The sequence below is a fragment of the Falco rusticolus genome, chromosome 5, assembly GCF_015220075.1.
Source record: "Falco rusticolus isolate bFalRus1 chromosome 5, bFalRus1.pri, whole genome shotgun sequence".
In the NCBI taxonomy this organism is placed as follows: Eukaryota; Metazoa; Chordata; class Aves; order Falconiformes; family Falconidae; genus Falco; species Falco rusticolus.
Window position 1 is genome coordinate 19,189,912 of NC_051191.1, and position 27,405 is coordinate 19,217,316.

Sequence of the window (27,405 nt, forward strand, 5' to 3'; positions counted from 1 at the left end):
GCAGTCTGCCCCAGCCTGTACTGTGGCATGGGAATGTTCCATTCTACATGCAGGACTTTGCATTTGCCTTTAGTCAAATTTGTGATGTTCCTTTGCTTCCTCAGCTGTTTTTTTCCACAGTACTAGTTATTTTCTTAGAAATTCTTCAGTTAGATGTCTAAACATATAAATCAATCATACTGAGTACAGTACAGACAGATGTATATTAAAGAACTTTTCTATAAAGAACTGCATTATTATTAGCTGAAATTATCATGCTTTAAGCTACATGAAAATAATTACTTGGAATATATCCCCCAATGTAAAAGCTGGCTTTTACAGATGCATCCTGATGGACAATTCACACAGAAACACATATATGGCTGGAGAGAAAACCATCAAAAAATCTGCAACAATGGAAAAGGATATATGAAAAGAAGCCTGCTGGTATTTTGACTTGCATCCAGTCATTGCTGTATAACTTAGGAAAGAGCATGCACAGGAATCATACATAAATCATACATAAAGAGAAACCACCAAACGCAAGCAACTTACCGTAAATCTGGGTGTCAGTTTTTTTATGTCCTCCAAAGAGACATCAACCCCCATTACTCCAAGAATCAGCTGATTCTGGTAAGATTCCAAAATGTTAGAATATGTTTGACATTTTTACACTGCAGAATAGCTGCAACAGTCAGTGAATTTTGATTTTGCCTTCATCTCTTGTTTAACAGATACAATTTGAAAAGTTGCCTATTTACTCATGTCTGTTCTAAGTATTTTAAATAATATCCAAGACATTCAAAATAACACTCAATATATTCAGAATTTAGTATAAAATATGAAAATTGTTTATGAAGATGAATGTGAATGCCTTCCTGGATGAATAAATAATAAATGCAAGAACAAAACAAGTGAAAGCCAAAGTGACACATTAATATTGCCATTGATGTAGTTACTAAATTACTAGCACCAACAGAGAGCTACTATTGCATGCTTAGGCTGGCAATTGATAAGTGAGACCCCAAAACAATTAACCTATTTTGGCTATGGTATATTGATGATTGAAAAAAACACCCAACAGAACAAAATATAAACAGTGACTATAACAATCAGTTCCCATCATTTGAAACTGGGGACTCAGGTACTACATTTACTTCACTTGTAATTTATTTTACTACCACAGAAAAGGAGGGCTGTCATTTAGATGGTATCACCTGAGTCCCTTCTCCATATTAAATAAAAATGGAATAGATATTGGAAGATGCATCTTTCAGTCTGTAACCTAAAATTCAGGTAGAGACATAAGTTAAGCAGATTCAAGTTCTCCTTTTGTTCCTCTGTAGTAGACAACGGCTGCTTTACATCTCAGAAAGACACCCTTTGATAAACAGTAGTCTCTCACTTTGCAACCAGACTCAGTGAATTCCAAGCATTATCTTGTAGATAAGATTATGAAACTTTTCTTTTTTTTGTTTTGTTTTTAAAGGGAAAATAAGTCAACTATTCTGAAAGTAAATTAAATAAATGGCAGTTATCTAATTTGTATTTATCTATTCTAAGTCTAGGTAATATCTGAAAAAACAAATGAAAGAATATCTTGCCTAAACTTCTGTATATTTTGACCTGAATGAACACAAGTATTACACCAAGTGTAGAGTATTTTACAACACACTGTAAAGCATATTTTAAATCTGATTTTTTAAAAGCAGAATTTGGATTTTGTGACGAGGACATAAATTGATTCCATATCAGCGAGTAATAGGGATGGGTAATTTTATTTATTTGATACTTAGATTTTAATCTAAGTACACTGTGCTATTTTCTGTTAGCATTACAAACAATTTAAACTTTCTACATCATTGCTTTTTACCCTGAAATGTCATAGCTTCATAGAGTTGTTGTAAGTTCATGTGTATGTTCCTTTCTTGGCAAGGCCTAAATAATATAATCATCTGCTTCCCATGTATTGAGCACTTAACACATTCCCACTGCCACCAGGTCACAGAGATGGATAAGGGAATGTCATACCCTGAAACTGAGAACTGAAAAAGGGTGATGTGCATTTTCTTGTTCCCAGGAGGTTATCAGGTAACTAGTGATGACCCCTTTGTGTCTGACATACAAGACAATTAAACTGTAGAAAGCTCTATGGAAAGACATGTTTTTCAAGGAGTTTAGCATTAAATTTAATTCAGATAACTTTTGGGGTTTGGGTTGGTTTTTTTGGGTAGTTTTGTTTGTTTGTTTGCTTGTTTTCTTTAAGTAACAGCTTACTATTTTCCCATTTTGTTCCTTTGTCAGGTTGAAGACAGGTAGAGTTCCTGTGATCACAAGGCCCAGCTCCTACGAAATAACCACATACAGAGAGAAGAATAATGACTTTTGAGTTAAATAACAAATATTGGAGTATAATATATTAGAACAAACAAGGAGTTACTGTAGTTAAACACTAGATTAGAGTATTGAATTTTATTCGTAAAAAAAGAAAAAAAAAGTAATACTTCATTGATTTATACAAAAAAATAATTTTTTTGGTGCCCATGTGTTAGTAAGAATAATAAATTACTTTTTAAAAAGAGACGGTGTGCAACAATTCAGGATATAATAATTTTAAAACCCCTAAATGTTATGAAAACATGTTTACAGCTACAGTACCCACTGTGCTAAAAAACCCAGATAGCTAGAGTAAAAATACAGAAAAGAAAAAGGAAAAAAAAGGAAAAAGCCAAAACAAACTTAAAAATGCTAAATAGGTTTGCAACAGATACATACAGGCAAAATCAACAGAAAAATCCAACAGGTAATGCTACTAGCTTCCATACCATCACTACTTTTCAATGGCTTGCAATAATGTCTATCATCAGTTTTGCAAAATCACATAGTCTCTTCTGGTACTGAAGCAAAGAATTTGCACTTACTTGGGATGATACAAGAAATTTCTTTTTCTTTTATTAACAGTCACAACTCATACTTAATATAGGATCCAGAAAACCATACATTTAGATAGCTCAAAAAGTTTGGCTTCCCCCCCCCCCCCCCCATTCTAAATTGTCCACAAGGAGATTTCTACCTTTATTTTTGCTAATGTTTGGGGTTTATTTCAATCTTTTTTCCCCTCACTGATGCTTACTCTTTCCATGTATTTTCTTGAGGAACTGTATAACTTTTGCCCCTTTGTTTCATTAGAAAAAAATAAGTGAGAAAACTTTCTTAATCCACCCTGATGAAATCCATTCCCCATTTGCCCAGTCTAGCAGTGCCTTTTTGAGTTTTAAACCATCCTTCGTGAAATTAAGTTTGTGTATCAAATGAAAGGTGATGAACTCAGATGAAAGGTGATGAACTTAGAGTTAGCAGTGTTACAAACAAGGTGAAGAGAGGGAGAAGTGAACTTTTTAGGAGTATTCTAAGAAGCAAGAAATGGTGATCAATCAGAAGGAGAGGTGGGTATCTTTTAGAAAGAGCATTGATGAGATATATAATGAAACAGGAGCGGTACGTATGGGGGACAACACCCTTCCCCTGCCTCAAAATGCACAGTCAGAGAGGACAATAATTGTGAACAAATTGTGACTAACTAGTAAACCTAAAACTATCTGAAAATTCTGGGATTATCCTGCAGAAAGTGAGGGCACAGCAACACTGTAACAGAACCTGAAGAAACAGGGCAAGAAAAGTGGTGTGAATTGCCACAAATACATCAAATTATTACAGTCTTGAAAGACAGCCTCAAATGAAAGTACCACTTTAGGATTTCATAACCTGAACAACTGAAATACGGCCTCATGTAATATACTTCCCATTATTTTAGTCTTAGCCCCAAAACAGCTGCTGGACAGTATAAGAAAAAGGATAAGAAAATGTCCAGTGAGGCACAAGCAGATTTGCTTTAGGAATTTTAAGATAAAGAACCAGTGCAACAACTTAGGTCCCAGTCCCTCCTAAAACCAAGAATCAGGAAAAGGCTCCAGAGTGGATAAGATATACCTGTGCCTCATCTGTGCCTCTCATCTGTGATGTAAAAGTCCACAAATTTCAGTCTTTATCTCAACAGTTTAGCTTGGGTTGTCCTACTTTTTATAAATATCTATGTATGCACACACACAAATACATATATATACACATATATAATTCTGTATCCACAAACACACATATATAACACATGAATCAAGAAAAGGTTGAAGGAAAGACTGAAAGTACAAAGTAACACAACAGAAGCCTGCAGGTATCACTCGTTTTACTTCACAAAACAGATCCCTTTCTATCCTCAGCTACAAATTTAGCTTTGGCTTTACAACAGGATATGTACAGAACATATGAACTTTCGTCATAACATCCTTTATGTTTCCAGTAAGTACCTCAACAGTAACCAAGAAAACATGGTTAATGAACTTCTGGCCATTGAAATTCCAAAGAAAAACTAGTTCCTCCGTGTCACGCTCAGTTCCATGATGTGTTGATAAAAAATTTACAGTAATGCTGAATGACAGGAAGAAGTGGATTTTGACATGACAGATGACCATGCGAACTTGGATAAATACATGGCTCCAGATGACCATTTTGCAGTAATTTTTTGCCTAGTTAGAGTTACTCAGAAGAAGGTTATCTAGAGCAACAGATTAGATTGCTGCTAATAATACTTAGCATTTCGTAGTTTCCTGAATATGTTTGTTTTACAAGACCAAAGTGATAAATTCAGCGGTAAGAAAAGCATTTCATATATCTTTTTGTTTATTTCCTCATTATATACACTGCCCAATTAAAGAAATCATTACCTTGAGCAAGCAAGTAATTACAACAACCGTGATAGTTTAAAGATCCAAGTTCAAAATCTGTACAAATTCCCAGTAACATTGACAGGTTTCATTCTGCCTGGAAACTGAGTCCTCAGAACTTTGGAAAAAGGACCTTTATAGTTCTGATTTGCTAAGATTCTTCCTTTACCAGAGCTAAACACAGATCATACCAGAGCATCCAGATAGACATTTGTCCATTGGACTTGTTTGGCTTTCTCTCCAGCTAAAACCATCGGTCTTCCCAAAACATCCAGATATTCCTGCCAAAAAGAGTAATAAACCCATCAGAAGGCAGTTATTATATCAAAGTTCAGAAACAGTATAAAAAATAATAATGAATTAAAAACAATTAAAAGATCAGAAAAAGAAAAAAAGGTCAGAATTCACCACTAATACAGGAGTAGTATTTAATTACGTCTTTAAAATTATACTACCCAATAATCGATTTTCAGTTTGAGGTATTTACTGCCAAGGCAATTCCTGTGTTTCAGTCTCAGTCACATGGACCTTACACATCCATAACCACTGCTCTCTTTCCACCAAGTGAGAACTACAACTATTTTTGTTCCAAAATTAATTGATAATGACATAATGAAATTACAAGCAGATCGCTGAACCCAGAAGAGAGAGTAGGCGATGGAGGATGCAACAGCTAGGTATGTTAAGCTCCTACAGCAACTTGTGTAACTTCTATTGAAACAAAAAAAATCAGACTTATAAAACCTCATAGTCCCTCTGTTCCTTCAGTTCAGGAGTATGGGTAAAGCTGGTGATCTTAGGAGATGTCAGACTTCTGGTCTGGTTCGGGAGTGGATGCCATCAAACTTGTTTCAGTCTTCAACTTTTTCTATTTGTCTGATCATATTAGGGATATTTCTTGCCAGACACTATCTGGAAAAGCTTAACAGAATCAAAGGATTCTTATTCAAGCCAAAAAAAGGACTTATTTTCTGCCAAAAAATGTCATGCCTGGCCTTGGAAGGACAAAGAACTGCTATGATATTTCTCCGCTTTTCTGGACATGTGAATGCAGGGACTTTCAGACAAAACTGAAAAGAATATCTGCTCATCTACACTGTCAGCTTGGATCACGTCATATAATGCCAGGGTCCTCTGCCCTTAATTCTCCACACACATCTGCTAAAATATTCCTGCATCCTTCCTGAAGGAAAAAAGCTGTGTCTCTCCCAGACTGGTTGGATCAGTCCAGGAATCTCTCCTACAAGCAGGATGGTACCAGGTCACACTCTTCCTGTTCAGATACTCTAGCAAGAGCTATATGCCCTCCCACACATCCATGGCCTTTTCCACATAATATAAACCCTTAGGATCATGCTAAAAGCATGGCAGGAGGCAGACTATGAATGTTTAGACACATCATAAAAAATTACTGGGTTTATAGAACTTTATAAAAACATTGCTGTCATGTCCTAGGATCCAAAAGGGACCATGAAAGGCCAGAAGGGAAAATGAGCCCCAAACAGTCCTTGTGCAGAGGTCTGCAAGATACAGATCTCATCAAATGCTACGTTGTGTGCACATAGCCTGCTTTAGAGGATGCTAGTGTGACTAGTCTATGTGCAAGCTGCCGTGGGACAGCTGGCTGGGGAAACAGGGATCACATTTTAAATTGGCTTACTGCAACCAGTAAAAAGAGAAAAGAAAAAAATCACAAAACTTTAACAGAATATTTCTTCATATATAAAAGAAAGCCTTATTTTTTACTGTGTTCTTAATGTAGTGTATCGTAAAATGTAACTGATTCAAACAGAGGTGAAATGTAAGAGAGTTAAGAACAGGAATTAATCCACTTCTTTGTATTATAACTGCACCTGGATTTGGCCAACACACTTACCTGGGTGTTTATTCTTATGGCTCCAATGGATGGAATTTCATAGTAATAGCCTAAAATTTGGAACAGAAATAATGCCATCTTACTACAATATATTGCTAGTCTCTTAATCTTGAAGAATTTAATTTAGCTTGTAATTTCTAAGTTAATTTTTATAGAAATGATCACGTATATATGGAATACTTTTTTAGTTGATGTCACCACAACACGTAGCCATATATGATGGGTCCCCATGCCATACGGGCCAAGCTAGTTACTCTTAAGCAGTGAGAGTATATAGTGTGTTTCGACTCAGATAACATATTGAATTTGTACTTCTGAATTCCTAGTTATTCTCATGTGCAAGTATATTTAATGGCCATTTTAATAGGCAGTGACAGCAACATAATTATATGGGGAATGCATACAGGAATACAAGTATAGCTACAGTCTGCCACAATGGTGAAGTTTATAGTACAAAAAATATAAGGCATTCTGTGGAAAGGATGAAACAATGTAATGGGTGTTTCTTCTAACTAAACATCAAAAATGTCTTTAGTCAGCGTTGATTCTATAATTTATTTGTTTTAATTAAAAATATTGCCTGTATGCACTGATAATACTGAAGACAGGCACTGAGATCCAGCTGCAGACCAAGTAAGCTGTAAGTCAAATTGAAAAGAAAGGGGACAGGACTAGAGAGGTAAGAGTACCGAGGTTAGTCATTTACTTTGCCATAAACAATGCATGACTTGATAATAAATTAAAAATTTTAAATAACGAAAAATGAAATAAAACTTTGCTTCTTTGGATGTGCAAACAAATAAACACATCAATTTTGGACAGAATATTATGATCATTTTGCCTCAATAATAAGATGACATAGGTGGTTCTGCCTTAAGCCAGCTGGTCCTCATTTGTCTTAGAACAAAGGAGTTCACACGCACCCAGTATTTTGAGATACAAAGACGCTGGTCAAAAAATCCCTATTCAAAAAACCAAATGTTGGTTTTCTGTAATTATCTGACAATACAATCTGCTCTTCATGAAGCTGTAGTATCTTGCACATAACTTGCCAGCATATTGAGGGATTCATGAAACTATGATACATAGGCTATGTATACAGGCTATGGATTCTTCTATATCATTTTTTCTCTACCTATATATTTCTCTTAGCTTTGGTTTACGTTATTCTCATGCCTGAGAATTGTATCTTAATCTTCTTCCCTGTCAGCCTTATTTTTCAAAACCCTTTGTAATTTATCCCACCTCTCACCTCTTGCTTCTCACTGATTTGCAAAATACTTTCTCATTTTCAGTCATGTCTGAAATTGCTCTATTTAGAATATTAAACAATATTGTTTGATAATTTCTCTATTTTCCATTTATCTGTATTTATCTCATATCTCTTCTTCCATAATTATGTTGTAAGTTTTTTAAGAGACATCTTTCTCACACTCTTTTTAAATGATTCTGACCACATTTTTCATGTAGAAATTCTAGGAGAAAGCATTTTACTTCCTTACCTACACCTTTTTTACTTTTTTTTTTTTTCCTACATAAAGAGATCAGGGTAAAAATAAAAAATGTAAGATGCTCTTAGAAGCTGAAATCACAGCAAGAAAAATTTTGATATTTCCATCAAAAAAGGGAAAAATAATGCAAGTCATCTGGTCCCTTTTAAGTTTAGGAGAAAAACAGAAAGAAATCCAACCAGCCAACCAACCAAACAAAAAGTCCCTTTGTCCAGATCCCCTTAATATAAAACAGCTTTTCTTCATTTCTTATCTGTCATCAGTTCCATCTTTTCATAGATGGCTATTACAACAAGCATTCTAAAAACTGAAACATAATATTATTATTTTAAAAAATTGATATTTTTCTTACAATATAAAGTTTTAAATAAAATTATCAGAAATAAATATACAAGCTTATTCTTTTATATATAATTTCATATACACATTGTTTTGTCAAGTAACTTTTTGGACCTTTTATTAAAAAATTCAATAAAGCTAAAAATCAGGCTGAAGAAAAATCTGTAATTTGTAGTGATTAATAAAGATATATCACCTATCCAAAGATTTAGCAAAGAACAGTCTCAAAAAACCAATCAGTACCTTTATTTTCACAGGCCATCCACTGTATGGGTCCTTTGTCATAATTATGTTGACCAACAGAAAACGTGAACACACGTACCTACGCAAGTTAAAAAACAATGGAAATAACTACATGTAATTAATTAGCTGTGACTCTCAAGTTAATGATATTTGATTTTTTATACATTTGAACACAAAAAGAAAATGGGGAATTTTCCATTTTTTATCACCACAATAGGTACACTGTTTTATGATATTTTATGTATTCTTATTATTTGGTCCATGAGGTAGAACTCAAGAAGATTCTTCCATATATCTTTCATACTTTAAAGCTCTTACATTTGTTACCATCCATGAACTATTTAGATTTCTTTTTCCTTTTCTTAGGGTGGTGATTATAACTCTTCGTGTTTTGTTATATTAGCTGACATGACCTCCTATCAATATTAGACACTCACCAATTAATCAAAATGAACATATTTACTGCAGTAGAATTCAAAACAATGCAAAACTGGATTTTTTAGGATATAAAATAATTTCAGGGAAAGAAATACAAAATTTTCAGATACTACAGAAAATAAATTCTTGTGTTCAGACTTTCAGTCTTTTTCATATAAAACCACTAAATAAGAACAACAGAGTTTCATAGAAGGGTCAAGCTTCTGATATTTCACTTTAAGCTCTTGATATTTATTAAAGCTATCTGTTTTATGAAGAAAATTTTATTCTGTTTAGTTAATGCAACTCCAATCTATCTCAGTAACTGAGGGGAGTCATAGTTTCAGAGGAATTCACCAAGTTCTATCCAGGTGTTGGACTGAAGACAGGCTTTTCAGCTGAAATTATTTTCCATCCAAATTGTCTGATTCAAAAGAAAAATTAAAACCAAAAGCTGATATTGCTGTATAAATATTAAAAATCCTACAAGACACACAGAAAAATTATGAATAGTATGCTTCAGCTTCTGGCTGAATATTTTGCTCCAAAACTGAGCATTTCTTTAAAAGGAGGGGAAAATATTTTCCCTACGGTTTTAATAAGTCGCTCATTATTATCAAGTCCCTCTGAGGAAATGTCCAAGGACCAGATTGCCTTTTCTTTTCAGGCACCTATTTCTTTATGGACCTTTAATTTACCAATTCACTTCACACATCACAGCTCACAACATGAAATCAGAATATTAATTCCTTTCTATGGAACTTCATAACTATGTTTAAAATTAAAACGTAATACAACTAATTTGCATGCAGGCTATAACTGAGTAATATGCTAATGCTTTATTTAAATAACATTCATAGCATAAATTTCAGACACTCCTTGTAAATTACTGATCATGGCTAAATTTTGAAATTACTATTTATACAAATTTTCATCACATATTTATCATGTGTAATTACTACCTAAACCTTCATTTGTCAAATGAGCAACAAAAAATAGTGTGACATAATCAGAGCTTATGTATTAACCAAAAGCTGTAGAAATAGCTCCAAATCATCAATCAGCAGCTAGCAAACAGTGAAACTTTATTAGTGTTGACCCCTGTACGCAAGGAGGGCAAACCAAGCTTTGTGCTAGTTGTCATATTTAATTAACAATATGTTAAGATTTGTTTTATCCATACAAGCCCTTTGTTTCTGCAGTTACAAGAAGATTTAAAGCAACTAGCCTGCTGCACTGCATGCTGATTCAGGTGCTTGTTTTTTTAAAATACAGGAAAAATGTGAAGTTTTTCAATAAAACTAGTAAGACTATCCCAAACAGGGTCATTTCTCAATAATGAGTAAAGCCAATTACATTTCTGGTTATGTAGGCAAGTACGGGAATGAACATACATGTGTGACAGCAAAATTTTTCTCTCATAGCTCATATGGATAGAGACAGATGAAAAATACCTTCTATTACCTTGAACATACCAGTATCAATAGTGTGAACCTGACTTCACCTGATAAGTCTACATTTCTTTTATATTTTTAATACTGTATCACATTGTAAACTGAAGCTCCATTTGCCATCCTCATTTGTTCTTGACCTCTTTTACAAAACGTCAGCTATAACTCTTCTAATGGATCTTTCTGTGTCTACTCAATTACTGTCTATTTTTCCTAACCTGAATATCACGATGTTATTTTCTATTGGTATCTCTGCGCTCACAAGGTCTCTGCCTGCTGTACTCCTGTTATTTTTTTGTGGACTCACGTCTCCTCCTAGTTCAGTGTCCACTAAACACTTGATTCAGAACATATTCTCAAAAATTATGGTACAATAAGAAAAAACCCACTGAAGGCCACTAGGTAGATAGATGAGTGACTTGATGTCTCTTTTGGATTAAAAGTAACTAAGTTAAGACAGAGTCATGTGGATTGCTTGTGTGTGTATAAAACACGAGTCAATTAGACTGGGCTGTCTAGCATTTGATCTCAAACGTAAAAATGAAACACTGAACTGGATTCAAGTTGCGAAATGATATGTAATTTAGGGAAAAGAAGCAGCATGTAAAATCTGCAACAAATCTATAAAGAATTTAGAATTTAAATTATTGACAACAAGCAGAGGACAATATATTTGATTTACTGTTCCTTGGGTAATTAACAGAGATAAAGAACTGCAATGAAAATTGGAGTTTTTAATTGTTACTTGGTTTGGCAAGAGGGTGGAACATTCAAAAGAGTTTTCTTTTTCCTATTGCCTCATCTGGAATTGAGTAGAATGACAGACCAGCTGGAAAAATGAGTCAGCAAGTCAAATTAAACAAGCCAATTTTAGCAAAAAAACATGCTCTGTACTAACATTTTCTGTGAAAGGACCCAGAGTCAGCCAAAGGACTGAGATACATCTGTCTATACCTTTTCCTTATAGACATCTCTCCAAAGAAGACAAAAGGCTTTTAAACTGAAAAAGACAGATTTAATTCATTTTAATAGGGAATTTAGGACTGAGAACATTTGGAGCAACTAGATCAGACACAACGGCTGTGAACACCTCTCCCTTTGCCTGTCCTTCCTTTTAAGTTTACTTTCAACCAACGAAATGGATTTCTGAGTTGAAGAAAACTGCTAAGTACTCTTTGATCCCTAGAAGTCGTCTTCCATCACCATCAAGGCCTGGTTATTTCTTCTCTGTGCTTCTCTATAGCCTCTTATGTTCTGCATAAACTACAGGTTCCTGGGTCCTTTTGCTATGACTCTTGCTCTCCACCATCCGCACCAGTGGGTGGACACTTCTGTCCCCCGAACCATCTCCCAGGGAAAGTTCAACCTTGCCTCCATACAGGGGAGATCCATTTATTGTCTTCAAAAAGAAACATAACTTTCAAATAATGAAAAATAATGGAACAACCAGAAAGATATAGGAGCTGTATACTTTCTGATTTTCAATGGGACTGTTCAAAGCAAAACACTTCTAGAAAACTCATACCTTTAGAATGGAGAAGAACTAGAGACAGGCACCTGCCAGCCATTTCTGCCAGCCCAGTCAGCTAAAGCCTTGAAACTGATTTGAAATATGTCTTAATTTCTACCACCGAGAGTTCAAGAACAGAGCTGTGTTAGTTCTATCAGGAATATATTGTGCTGATAATGGGTAGCTAATTCTCTGTATTTTTCTCACTCTGAAACTAAACATGGGACAAAATACAAATCTTTTATTCTTTGCATTATTCATTTAAAGTATATAGTAAAGCAATATACTTTAAAGTATATAGTAAAGCAATATACTTATTAACAAACAAAACAAGTGTAGAGTTAATGTAAGGGTAGCCAACGAGTGAGTGTCACAATACGCCCAGGGAGGTTGTACATTCTGCCTGCTTTGAGGTTTTAAAGACCAGACTAGGTAAAGCCCTGAGCAACCTGGCTTGGTCTTACTCCTGATGTTGGACTAGAGACCTTGGAGGTCGCTTGCAACCTACTTATCCTAGGACAAAGGACATCAAAGGAAAACAAGCAAAAAGTAGATGAAAAAGAAAGCTACATAAAATAGAGGAAGAAGTACTGTACTGAAGAAAATACAATTGCCTAATTATATAATTCATTTGCTTTTAATTTTGTATTTCTTGCTAGCAGGAAAAGCTAATAAGCCCCAAGGTGAACAGAAGGATTCTGACTGCTACAGATATTAGGGGACAGTGGCACTCAAGAGAGTTGTGATGGAGACAGAAATTGTGAGCTACCCGTGAAAAGACTGTTTTCCCTACAGATCTCAGTTGCTTTTTACCTATCTCATTTGTCCGGTTCGCTATTGGAATAAAATAAAGATTAAATTAGACTCTTCCTTTGGACGTATCATGTTATGAGTATTACAGAAAATTAACAGCCTGAGTGAAGTTAATTTGAAGTGTTAACCAAGCACAAAAATCACACTTGCTATTTAGACCACTGCATATACGTGTAGGCTATATGTGTAGGCCTACAAGAGTTTGAGAAACTGCAACCACTCTGCAAGCAATTCAGAGTGGATGAACCTGCATATTTTTTGGCAAGCGTATTATTTGTCTTTAATTCTGTGCTGCCTCAGTGACAGAACTCTCAATAATCATTTATGTGCATCTCTCCATTACTCTGCTTAGGAGGAGATTAACTGGCCTATGGAGAGATGTGTATCACTTTGTCAGATATCAAGAGAGTTGCATGATCAATTTACTCAACTAGATCTAGGCAAGATGAACCTCATCATCTTATGTCTATCTGGTAAAAATAGCAAGCATGCATCTTCCTCTACCACTAGATAAACAAACTGACTGAGTCAAAAACTGATCTCATCAAATCATGCAACTTCAGTTTTCATGGTGACAGTATGACTTCAGAATTATTTTAATCTGGCCTTTATAATTGCAGATAAAGCTTCACAGGCAATCTCTTTTACTATAGACCAAGAGAAGCTGTGGTAAAGAAGAATAATTACAATTCTTATGAGGAGTGGCTGAGTCTGGAGAAGAGAAGACTTGGGTGATCTTATTGCTCTGTACAACTCCCTGACAGGAGGCTGTAGGCAGATGGCGGTAGGTCTCTTCTCCCAGATAACAAGTGACAGGACAAGGAAATGGTCTCAAGTTGTGCCAGAGGAGGTTTAGGTTGGATATTAGGAAAAAATCATCACTGAAGTGATGGTGAAGCACTGGAACAGGCTGCCCAGGGAGGTGGTGGAATCACCATCCCTGGAGGCATTTAAAAACTGTGTTGATGCGGTGCTTAGGGACATGGTTTAGCAGTGGGCTTGGCAGTGCTGGGTTAACGGTTGGACTTGACGATCTCAAAGGTCTTTTCAACCTAAATTATGCTATGATTCTATGAATAAATATTTCCACAATTCCAGCATGGTCCAGGAAATTATTTTTCCCACTAATGTGTTTATAGGTTAACAGATGAAAAATTGTTTGTGGTTTGAATTTAATACATACATTTCTGAAATAAAAGGACAACATACCAAGCCTATTTTTCTACGTAAAATCATAAAACTGCTTTTGTATATTCCATTATGCACTCCATCACCTTGTAAGTATAGCTTTTAAACTACTTAACCATTTTGGTACTTTTCTGGTGAAGATCAGGGAAATGTTAATGTGGTTTTCAAGCTGCCACAGTTAAAACTGTGAATGCATTTTTTCTTTACTGTCTTTACATCCATGGCAGAAATCTGAAGACAATTTTGGATTCCACTATGAACTGAGGCTAGAAGACATTTATGACCAATTTGAAATGAGAACAGAGCTTCAGAAGATGATCTAAAAACCCTATATAGTAATTAGGAAACCACCTAGGGTTAGCCAATAGGAAGCACCAAACAGAGTTTCACATAAATTCTGGTCCATAATCTGTCATGTTGAACGCTCAGTTCAGGACTTCCAGGGACGCAGTCCTGAACTATTTGGGTTATACCTATAAAAATAAAGCAGCTTTTTTTTTTTTTTTTTCCCTGGGAAGCACAGGGAGAAGAAAAATAAAAGTTCTGTGTTTAAACAGCAGGGGTAAGACTCACAATGATGTGCTTGAGGGAGGTTTTAGGATCCCTCAGGCTATATTGATGCAGTAAATAAAATGGGACATAACCCATAACCCATTTTCTTTCTCAGGCCATGAGGGCAAGTGACACAGCCTGGCTCACATCTCTACAGCTAAATTATACTGCCATCCTCCCTCCCTGTCCCCCCTCACCATATTGGGTGATCTCATTATAAAACCTTTTGGGAACAGGCCCTGGCTCATGCAACCCCCTGAACCAAAACCAGACATTGTTCAAAAGAGTTGGCTGCCACAGGCCAAGAACCATACTGGTGGATGTGTTAACAATTAAACAATATGGATAGCTGTGGATATTTTACCAGCCTACACCCTGGCCTGGGTTCATTGATTAGTATCTGGTCTGATTCACTCAGATGAGTAAAATTGGGGTTTTATATGATAGACCTAGCAAGTCTCACCCTTTTCAGACTGATAGTAGCAGTGGTGCCCCTAATCTTTTAAGTGAGAGTTCAATACTCATATAAAAAAAGGTCTGAGTTCACTTTTCTCAATTTGAGCGAATGCACAACTTCTATTGCTCTCAATACCAGGCTCAAAAAAGTTCAGATCTACGGTTTTTGTATGTGCCTCTCAGACTGCTTCCACTTTTTGTCCTTAACAGAAATTGGGAAAAACACAGAGATGACCTAAGCAGCTGGGTATGAAAACTAGTCAGGTGCTAAGGTTGTGAAGATTTAAAGGTCTAACTCAGAATGCAGAATAAACAATCCTATGTCAAATTAGGAAATACCAAAATGGTATGATATGCCAACAGAAATCTTTTATATTTATGACTACATTAGGATCTGCCCCTTGCTGTAGGTACTCTCTGAAAATATGTGTAGACTTGGGGAAATTGGGGAGAAAAAGTCCATATGGGAATCAATAAGAATTTAGGTCTCAAATATTTACATGTAAAGATAATTGCAGGCTAGACTTCTTTGAATTTATAGACATGAATAAAGTATGAATACATTTGGAAAAACATCTATTCAAGCGTTTCCATAATCGACCCTCTATGCTCTGATTCAGCAAGGAATTTAACTATGCAGGTAAGCCCCTTGACATCAATGGAAAATGCTTTAACTGAGGCACATATTTAAAGACTAATAAAGCAGATCCTTAGAGCTATTTTTCTAGATATTTATCCACAGTCAATTACTTCTCCCAGACCTTCCATGTGTATTTGCAGTATTTTCTATCAATATCTTTCATTCACTAAAATTCAACCTCAGAGTTCAAGCTGCAATGCTAACTTATGAGTTCTTAGTCTAATTATATCCTGTGTAATTACAGTCTAATAAAGAAAAGAAATAATGACACTAAAAACTAGCTCACATTACAATCTAATGTTAATCCTTCTATCTTAAAATAAAAAGAAAAAATAAGTTTGTTACATATGAGGAGATTGTTGGAGAATCTCACTTGCTTTGGATATGGTTCTAGACTGATAAAATAGGCCCAAACCCATTTATTGGGAAAATAGTTCCAAGAACACTGATCTGCAGTGTATTTATATACAATTACACATCAAAAGGAAATAAACTGAAAATTACACCTGAAGGTTTCATAACACGTGCACACAATGAAAGATGCATGTTCACTGAAGAAGTCTTTAAAGTGAATACAGTGAATCCCCAAAATGTTTATCTGGAATTGCAGTGTTTCAAAAACTAAAAAATTTGTATTCTCTGGCTTTCTTTGTTTCCTTACAAAGAAAACATATCTGCATGAAAATGGGGATATTTTCTAGTGCAGAGGTTGAAAACACTATTATGGTTAACATACTGGAAAGTTTCGGAATTAACACTCTCACAGAACTAAAAAATACTAATTCAGTTACGCTGTTCTACATCTTCTCAGTGCCACCTTGTGGAACCACAGCAACTCATTCCTTACTCTCTAATGGGCTAGCATGGTGTGCCCCTTCTGTTCTGCCATACAGCTAAACGTATGAAGGTATAAATACCCTGCTGATACCTACCAAGCTACCTCTGCTACATTGACTATAATTAGATATGGTTACATGATCCTTTAAGTCTTTACCTAGTTTAGACATAATCTTTGATGAGCCAGAAGTATCACAGATGTACAAGCAGAATTATTCAATTGTGTATGCTCACAATAACTTAATGTAGGAATACTACATAACAATGAGGAGGCTATGTCCTCTGCACTACACTGTCTCCACAGGTAAGTTTTTAATCTCAACATTTTCTAGATGTAGGTATGAAACAGCTCGGGTTTATTAGATTTTTACATTAGTCTCAAGAACAGCAGTAAGGAAAAGCTGTGCTTTCAAAAACACTGGTAGGACTTCACAATGATGTGCTTGAGTTTAAGTTTGAGAGTCTGTTTGGCTATGTTAACCTTACAAAAATTGGGCCTTGGTCCACTCTCAAGCCTTAAGAGCAACTGTGGCAGCAGAGCCTACATACATGCACAGCAGCTGAACCACTGCTCATTCCCTCTTCCCGTTCCCTTGCTGCGCAAGGAGCAGTCCCAGCACCTTCTGTGTGAGTGTGCCAGCTGGCAGAGGCTGAAAAACTCCCAGGTTTAACTAACAGTTAAAACATATAAAGGATTGCAGGACAGTCTCCATGCCCACGTCTTGGCCCCATGTAAATTACTAATATAAATGGTGCCTCAAGACATTTAGAATAATGTGATGTTTCCAACAGTGTAATGCAGTTGCTGTATGCTTAGCTCATCCTGCTGAAAGGCAGGGATGGATTTTATCTAGAAAACCCCAAAATAGTACTCAAGTGGTCTTCTCTGATGCAGGCTTGTGGCTGTAGCTCTGGCTCAAAGAACGCCAACATGCTGGTTGCTTTTCCTTCTATTTCCAGCAGAAGTGCTGTCCTCACCAGATCACCCCATACCACCTCAGAAATAAGCATCAAGCGCTCGGTTTGGATCAGGTGGTTTTCTAGCCACTTATCCTGTCTCCCCGTCTTCAGATGAAGAAATTACACTGTCACCTTTTTTAGCAATTCAGCTGTTTAATGTTTTACTTTGATTACCCGGGTTCTATTTAGTCAGTTGATCTGTTTCCTTCCTTGGTTATGTTAATATCAAAGTCTCTTTGCTGAAATTAAAAACAATTAAATTCCTCCTTTCCCCAAGCTACTTCTCCCTGACACTCCACATTTAGCATTCCCTGGAGAAAAAGTCATTTTTTATGAGATTTCCTTGTAAATTTTGTGGCCCATATCAGGAACCAGACAAAGGGGTTGATAAAGTAATTCCCCCCATACCCAGGATTAAAAGCATATTAGGCATTACTTTGATAGTCAAAACAACATTTGGTGGCAGCTGAGCAGCTGGAAAGGACCATATTAATTAGAGAGATATTTACAGTTCATATTGTGACACTAAGCCATCTCTTTTTTTCCTTTTTTTTTTTTTTTTTTTTTTTTTTTTTTGTCCTTTGGCCTTATAAGCCCTGGGGAAGAAATATTACAAATATGAGCTAAGCATTTAAAGGAATATTTAATTTGTCATTGAATATTTCAAACACTAATTTTTATCAGGTACTCTGCTTTTTCTTTTCATGCAAATAGTCTTTGTTTGAAAATACTGCACTAATTATCCCCTTTGTATAGTTACTCTCTCTGTTTTTTACTCCCATTGCTCCAGTTCTTGTACAGCATGGAAAACAGTGACTGAAACTAAACGGTTGCAAACACCAAACAGTCATATTAGAAGAAGGAAAATGACGGGGGAAAGGGAAGGGCCATCGGAAATTCTCATTTCCAGCAGAACCCATTTACAGGAAATCTTACTCTCTGGAATTATCAGTTATACAAAGTTCACGTCTAATTTTACAATGGCCTCATCTTCACGGGAACATGACAATTCTAAATGAAAATAATATAGCGTGCTTGAAAAAGGGTACGCCAACTAAGTGGGTGAAGGGACTTTTCTCCACGTTCACATGTTGTATCTTGGAGACTGAGCTGGGAACAGTATCTTCAGATCACCTTACAAGAGGGAGATTTAGGGATGAAAAGGCTTCAGGTTTAGTTCCCCTTCCTTTTTTTTTTGGGGGGGGGGGGGGGGCGGAAATTAGTAACTGCTGTATAGCAATGGAAACTCACCACTGCCATATAGGTCTGTGCTCAGGGCAACCTGACCTTGCCTCCGCTTGCAGGTAAGACGTTCCATTACTGACACAAGCAGGCGCTGACGATGCCTGCTGTCAGCAACTGGCAAATGTCCTAGTGTGGCTGAAAGACATGAGTCTCATGCACAATCATGTAATAGAGAACATCCTTCACAGCTAGCAATTAATGGAATCGCTGTGCATGCTCGCTCATTGTACTTCTTGCCAAACCGCACTTGAAATCTCAGGATTGTCTCTGAGAAACGTTGCATATATAAGATTTATAGATAACATCTATCCTAGGGATGGTTTAATAATAAAAGAACTAATCATGACACAGTTCACTCTTATATGGAATGATGTGCATTTTCATTTCTTTTGCAATCAACTAAATAAATTGCATTTTCAGGAAAAAATAATAGAACTGATCCTATATGCAATCCACAGGTAAAAGAACCTTGGGAGTTGCCTGTGGCCCTGGTTCAACTGTAACAAAGTGTTCTGAGTGTTCTTAGTAAACTTAGATGTAAATTTTGCATTCACAAGAGCTGAAAGAGCAGAGACAATGGATTTTAGTTAAATCACACTTCAGGTGACAAGATATAAGCTGTTTTTCAGTCTGTGATGTGAGATAAATGAATATTAATCATCTCTCACAAAGTCTGTCTTTTTATTGAAAAAAAAAGGTCTTCAGCCTTCTTTATAAATATGCTTCTTAGAGAGAAATTTACTATAGACAAAATATTGCCTTAGAGGATTTTGGTTTTGTCTTTATTTTTGTTTTCAAATAAAATTGCATCTACAGACTAAGTCTGCAACAGAAAGCATTGAGGTTATTGTTTTTCTTGTCTACACTGCAGGATCGAGAATATAATACGGCCAGTTTGCATTACAGAATGCATTGCCTGCAAAGAGGCGGCTTCATAAAATCATTCATAAATCAAAGTCTTTCTTGTTAAAAAGATCCATTTTTAAAAAGTCAGAATTATAAAAAAAATAAACATTTGCAGTTTGCGATCCAGGTTCTTTGGTCAGTATGGATTAAATGTCTTCTTTTGTATGTGACTAACAATGAGATTATGAAGCACAGAATTCCCATCTACTGACTTCAAATCAAAGCTGAATATAGAATCAAGAATGGAGACACATAATAGGCTAAGAGTTCAAAGACTGCATATGGGGGCTGATACTGTTCTGAAAAATAATAGATTTGGTTTTCATTTTGTTGTGGGGTTTTTTTTCTCTATTTTTTAGGAATGAGACCTATAAAAAATGTTTGTGAAAAACTCAAGAGAAATTAATTTAAAGCTCATACTTGAATGTCATTTTCCATGACCACACAAGTAAAAGACTGCAAAGTGAGTTGCTCATACTTCTAGTAAAGACAATCTATTCTGTATAGCACATTAAATTCTGTGTATTAAATTATATCATGATAGTGCAAAAGATTAAAGAATGTGACTTATTTCCTGGAGATATGACAGAGCAGGATTTGGTCTTTTCTTTGAGACTAATCAGGATTTTGAAGGCATATCACTTTCTAAGTAGAGGCTGGAGTATTTTCTGTTTGTTTCTCATTAGAATATTAATCCATTACTTGAAAGATATTTTTTTTTTCCTTTTTGTCAAAACTGAAATATTTTCTGCAAAATACTATACAAAAAGGCCTTCTTAATGACATATAATAATTCTTACTCTTGGTAAGATTTCTCAAATAGTGCTCCTGCATCTCAGGTTGATGTTGTTCTCTCCTGGTGAGATCAGTTGTGAAGTTCTCTCTTAAAAATCAACTCTTCCTTGAAATGTCTGCAGAAATCTCTAATACTTTACATTTAAGTTGCACAGCGTTTCTCCTTCCTTAAGTGAAATGTACAGCATACCTACACTTTAGCTATCTCATTTCCCATTTATATCCTTTTCCTCTGTTATGCTTCTTGAATATATAAACACACATTTCTTGTTATCTGAATGGACTGAAATGTTGTTTCTTGAAATTTTAATTTCCTCCTTAACCTGTCATCTGTTTAGGCTGCTGCACACATACATCTTGTGCTACCATCTGTTTGTTTCAGCTGTTCCCTCATTCACTTGCTGACTACAGAGATTCCCATTCTGTAACTTCTCCCTCTGAACCCCAGCGTAAAGTCTCCTACATACTTCTGTCGGCTTTTTCCACCAGCTCATTGGCAAATCTTTTCATTCAAACATGTCCCGTCCCATCTGAAACACTTCCATCTACTAATGGACTAATGATCAACACCTGTCTACCAGCTGGCCTAAGCAGCACTTAGAAACTAAGACTTTATCAAGTTTTAGAGTAATTTAATAATAGTTAATTCTTTTTAAAAATATTTTCAGTTGTGCTAGCTTAGTTATGTTACCTATTCTATTAAGTGAACAACTTTTGCAGTTTCTTCCCAGGAAGCTGCACTTTTAAATCAATGTTGTAAAGTGAACCTTTGGAAAACTCTAGACTTTGGGAATACACAAATGTCAGAATGGTAACTATATAATTGATAATTTTATAGAAAAATAGCTCTTAATCTTCATAACCATATTAATATTTTATTGTGTCCAGTTTTGATTCTCTATCTGCAGAAATCAATTCTTAATTTTGAAAATTTATCACTCTTAGGTTTTTCAGTTGATGGGATTTTAAAAGTCTCTCTTACATGGCACTTGAAGCAGAACAATTTATACCTTCTCTGTCTACAGCTGCACTCCTTACACTCAGGTCTTGTTTAATTATGGCACTTACTTCAATAAACACCAGAAGCATACAAAATTTTTTTCAAACTTTAATCATATAGGTTCATGCAGATAAAACAATGTGATGTGAGCCACAATTCCTGAACATCTTGTAGCGTATCAGGAAAAAATCTTATTCTCGAACATGCCAAGAACAGTTGGATTTATTTCTGAATTTTGAGGAGGAATTAACTGAAAATCTAGAAGAAAGATCTGAGTGAAAGATCAAGATGGAATTTTTATTTCAAGGAACAAAAGGTATGACAGCAGTAAAACAAAGATAAAGGCACAGAATTCAAGAAACTCAGAGAAATAGCTAGCTGAATATTGTGTGAAGATAATGTAAAGAATAAAGAATTACAAGAAAACTGGCAGATCATGAAGAGGAATACATTAAACATACAAGAAGAAACTGCCTAATGCAATTTAAGGTTAAAAATACTTAAAAAATCAAACACAGAAACTGAAATTGAAGATTAACTGTAAAAAACAGCAGTTTGGGGAAAAACCAGTACAGAGCAAAGGAAAAAAAAAAAAAAATCAATAATATGCAGTTCAAAACCAGAAATTTATATTCTGGGACATATTTACCTGAGTGCTGCATGAAAAAAAAGTCATAGAAAATACTCTGTTCTTTTGATACCACTGAAGTTTCTCCAACTGTTCCAGAGCATGTTTTAAGAAATTAAATTGCTATTATCCACAATAGGGGTGATCATTAAGAATGAGAAGAATTTAATATATAACTAAGGAGAATTTGAGAGGAATTATTTTGTTACAGCTGAAAAGACAAAAGCTGAAAAGAAGAGTCGGATGAGGGTGATAACATAAAAATTGTTTCCTAAAATGTAAGAGGAAATTCTGGCGAGAATTAGTTGTTCTCTGTAATAAATGTAAAATGAAAAGAAAAAACGTTCTAAGCTTATTTGGTTTAAGGAAATTTGGAGAAACCTTTCTAAACAGGTAGGTGTTGAAACAGAAAGATGTAAATACCTAAGAAAGCTGTGGAATTGCATACTTTAAAGAAGAGGTTACATAGACATCATCAGGCATGGCTTAGGCATTAAATTGCTCACTGCAGAAAGTCCCAGTCCTCAAACTCCTAAATTACACAAAAGTACAATCAACTCACATGTCATTTCTCCTCAATCCCAAATTCATAAGAACAAATGTACAGTAAATACATGGAGAGACTGAAACACAATGATCCTTCTGATGTCTAACCTCAACCAGTTATGCCATATGTGGCATTCTGTTTGTATAAATAAGTAAAATGCCGTTTGACTGTCTTGCTTTCATCCCAAAATAAACATAATGTGCTTTCTATATTAAGTGATATCATGTCCTTGTTGCCTTGATTAATCATGTTATGCCATCTGCAGCATCAACCTCTATGTGATACCCTGAATCAATCACTATTAATGTAGTGGTTTGGAACTGAAGATCAACAAAAATAAAAATATCAAATAGCCCCCTCCGTGCCAAATTTGAAGGAAAAAAGCTGCCACTTGGGTTTTATGTAACAGATACACATGATTCTAATATGACCGATAAGGTTACTTTTCAACAAAGCTATATTAAAACTTTCATTAGCCCTCTGCAGCTCTCAACACCATCACATGGATTTTTATCTTGCACAGTAGATAAAAATGCCATGTGGTGACCCAGACAGATCCATACTCATAATGAAACAGCAGCCTAAAGAGAAACAGTATCAACACATCTCTGTGTGTGTGGACACATGCATGAAAAGGCTCTTCTGCATGCAGATCTTCTTCCTAAAATAAACCCCTCTCTGCCCCACTGCACTTTCTGCTGCATCTGCAAAGTCTGCAGCAATCTTACCCAGAAAACTTGTGTACATGCATGGAACAGTACAGGGGATGTGATGGTTGAATAAAAAAAAGCAGGTGAAAAAGGGAGAAGAAATATGATGGATATGACTTCCTTATTGAAGCCTTTAAGAAAAACCCTAGGGGTGATGTTATATAGTCTAAAGGTAAAGGGGTCAGTGAAAGACAATGGACATTTTTTTTAAAAAGTTATCCCCAAAAAATCGCTATTTTTAATGGGGGACTTCACACACCATCAGGTAACTGGTTCAAAATTTAGATTAATGGGGAAAAATGTGTGCCTAATATCATACTGAGAAAAAAACATTAAAAAAAAAAAAGAAGTTATTGCATGGATCTACACACTTACAACCTCAAATAGCTCAGTATTGTGCGACTTGACTATTACTGAAGGATATGTCAATAGTGAGTGTCACAGGAGGAAAGCTGCTGATATGGAATATTTAAATTCATTATCATAGTGCATTAATCTATGTTAGGAACCCAGAAGCGGGGACAGTAGCTATGTTGCAAGCCTTTCATTAATAAGTGGAGCTAAGGAAGAAGTAAAATATAGATGATTTGCCTTAAGAATAAGATATTTCTTTGATGAGCATTCTAATAACTTAATTTCTACTTTTACTTTGAAAGGAAAAGGAATGGATTGTGGTATTTATAAGTACTGACCCAAGTTTCACCCAGAATACTTTAGCTTTACCAGTTGTGTGTGTCACAGTCCATACAATAAATTAAAATTAATACCTGGAAGATAACACACTCTTAAGACAGAAGTGATTAGGGAAGGAGCCAGGGAGCCAGTCTAACCAGCTAGCTGGAGATTTCTTCTATATGGGATTTCCTGTACCATCACTCCAACAAAATTCACAGGGAGACTATCAGGAGGAATGAGAAATATCTTAACATCTGGTTGTCTAAAGATCACAGAAGGCTAATGCAGAGAAGGCCAGAAAAATATCTACAATCCAGAAAGCTTAATAAAATGGCTTAAATTTTACCTATCAAACTATGCCACATGCCAGTCAGATATAAACCAGAATTTTTCTCAATTCAACCCTTAATGTAATTACTTTATGTTACATCCTGTGTCACAAGTCTATCACATACTCAGAAATGTACACTTTGACAGCTGTTAAGCTCTATTCAAAGCTGCTATTAGTGTTGAGAAAGATGTTGTTTCTATTTTCGGCTTTATAAGTAACCCTAGAAAGTTACATTCGTTCAGTCTGACACCTGATGAGAATCCCATGGCTACCCCAAGTGGTAATGTCACAGTCTTTTTCAAGGGTCATTTGTAGTCAGGACTAACACTTTCAGCCTTGTCTAGAATGATTCATACACCATCGCCTAGATTAACACAATTTTCTTTTGAGTTTTACTGACTTGCAGTTGCACAATAATAGATTCAAACCCATGAAGAAAAGACAGTAGGAGGGATTTTTCTTTTAGAAGAAAGTTTTGCAAGTGCTTTCCCATAGATATTTCATTTTATCATTCTATTGCCAAACTGAATGTGTCCCATTTGGAAGAAGTCACAGCCAGCTGTACGTTTCCCAGTGGAATTACAGCAAGCTGAAGCCTTCTCCCATAGGACCTGTATCACTGTAGCAATTCTGGGCCCGCCACATAGAGATATTTTTAATGCAACAGAGTTGTTGGAAAACTTCTCACATACCATTTCCTCTCAAATGATATTGTCAGAAAAATCTACATAAATGAGGTTGTATTAATAATGAGAGGTAATTCTGTGGGAATGAGACATGAGACCAAACTTACTATTCCACTCCCACCTGAGGGGTCAGATGAATCCCTCTGACCTCTATTATGCTAGGAAACTTCAAACAACTGAAAGTGCACAAGGCATGTTTAAGGTCTTTTTCTAGTCACTTGAGTTGAGCAATCCTTCAAAACACAGATTTCAGGGTGCACAATTTGCCCTGAAGAGCTGTAGCTGGTTTTCTATTTTCAACCTGAATTCAAAATTCTCAGGATGAAGAACGCCTACTGGGCCAACGTTTCAATTAAATTTATATTGCTATCTTCAGTGAAGCCATCTGTAGCATGAGTGCAAATAAAACAAAAACTTACCACCCCCATTCCTGAAATTTAGTGTGTGTGTGGTATTTCGCACATCTAATGTGAGTACCCCAAATGTCACTGTAAAGGTAAACATGCTAGTTTTTAAATATCAGGCACTGCATGTAGTTGCAATCTGTGACAATAAAATCTGGCTTTATAAAGGGAAAAAGGCATGCAAAGGTGAAACACAATGTGATTTTCCACTTCAAATAGATGAAAACTAGGAATGTTCCTCCTCAAAACTGTGAGACAGAAAAATATTTTAAATATATCTATATGTTATTTCAAACGGATTAAACCCCCTTAATTTAACGGGGCAATTTTCCAGCTGCTAGTTTCTAGGCTGCTCTTTTAGTAGTTTCTAATTGAATATTGCATTTTTTCACTTCTTAACTTGAAGGTTGCACTAAGGGCACTGCAAACAAGTGTACTAAGTCATGTCATCTGATGGGCCAAAACTTATTGAAGCTTCTTGCATGCCAAAGAATTGCAAAGTAACTGACATGAAGAAGAAAATACTCGTAGAGCTGATTTTACATCAGGAGGATGAAAACAAGGATGAATAGATTTGAACAAATGGTCTTTTGTTTGTAGAGGAAAAGGAAAAAAAAAAAGTTTACAACAAAGTGTACCCAAGATGGGAAAAGACTGACTGTGATCTAAGACAATAAAGATACATCTTTTATATACTGTATGCAAAACACACAGAAAAATGTTTAAAAAAATGCAGAGCAGGCAAGAAAAGACATCAGCTGATAAATATTTATACTATGAGTTGCTACTGTGGTAAAAAATGGAAAAAATTTTGACACTTCATTCTGAATAGTCTCTCTACAACTAATAATTATAAAATTGGTCTTACATTCAATGGACTATTTGTGAAATACATTATAAATTAACTGCAGTAAAGACAACAGAATCTAGCTTCGCATATCTTTAAATATGTCATCATTGAATATATGAAAGCAGGCTACTGAGCAATATAAGAAGGTAACACTATGTTTGTGATTATGACTTTACAAAATTAAAAGTATATGTGTATTTTTCATGTTAGAATGTGTCTGTCCATTATCTTATTATGCCCTAGTGGATTAAGATTAATGTTAAATTACACAAAGACAGAATAACAAGAGAGCTCACATGTCATCATTCCGGAATCAAGTGTAGTCTTACTAAGGAGAGCATGACCATAAATACATTTTGTATTAGTCTCATTTTTAAAAATATTAGAATGTTACGAAAGATTGTAGGGGTGGAGGTGGGGGGTTGGGGGTGGGCAGGGTCGTTCATTATGATTCCTAAAAATTAATTTACTAGTTCAGTCTCATTACAAGTTTTTCAATCATAAATTTCCCTTCAACACCACAAGGATTGCTACTGATTGAAAACTGTGAGGAGAAAGCAAATGATTTGTCAAATTATACCTGCAAAAACTTTCTTAGTATTTCTTGTACTTCCAATGTCACCTTGGAGGAAACCTATAAGGAATGGCATCTAGCAACCCAGTATTTTATTAGACAAGTAATAAAATGTGAGTGCTTACTAAAATTTTAACATTTACATGCATAGAACTTAATCAAGTGTAGGAAGTTTACCTTGCAGTACATCTGCACTTCATTTAATTATGTAAGAAAATATGCTTAAATAATCAGAATTCCATACAGTGACCATTATACCTTTGCTGTATATAATAAAAGCCAAAAACTCTCATCCACTAAAGGGAACATGAACATAAGAGTGTATTGTACTATATACAACAGTGTCTATATAAAACCAACCCAGAGCTTGGCAGAGAAAATTTACAGTATTAAAGGATGCAGAAAAATAACCACTTTAAATTGGTAAATCCTACATTTTGTCTATTATACTTCACAAAATAATCAATTTTCAGGCATGATGTGAGTAAGACTACAAATCTCAGC

The 27,405-nt window shown here is 35.4% G+C and overlaps 1 protein-coding gene across 8 annotated transcripts in view; it reads right to left on the reverse strand.

Annotated features, from left to right (window-relative positions):
* The window catches only part of CACNA2D1 (calcium voltage-gated channel auxiliary subunit alpha2delta 1), a 433,623-nt gene that overhangs the window by 56,335 nt on the left and 349,883 nt on the right, over positions 1-27,405 (reverse strand). For all 8 annotated transcript variants that reach the window (XR_005104430.1, XM_037388977.1, XM_037388979.1 and 5 more), the window contains exons 13-17: positions 8,727-8,805; positions 6,634-6,683; positions 4,949-5,038; positions 2,257-2,325; positions 535-609 (exon numbers count right to left, since the gene is read on the reverse strand). Coding sequence is in view for 7 of the 8 variants with exons in the window: in XM_037388977.1 (XP_037244874.1) it covers positions 535-609; positions 2,257-2,325; positions 4,949-5,038; positions 6,634-6,683; positions 8,727-8,805 (363 nt within the window). In the remaining variant the exon portion in view is untranslated. The remainder of the gene's footprint in view (positions 1-534; positions 610-2,256; positions 2,326-4,948; positions 5,039-6,633; positions 6,684-8,726; positions 8,806-27,405) is intronic.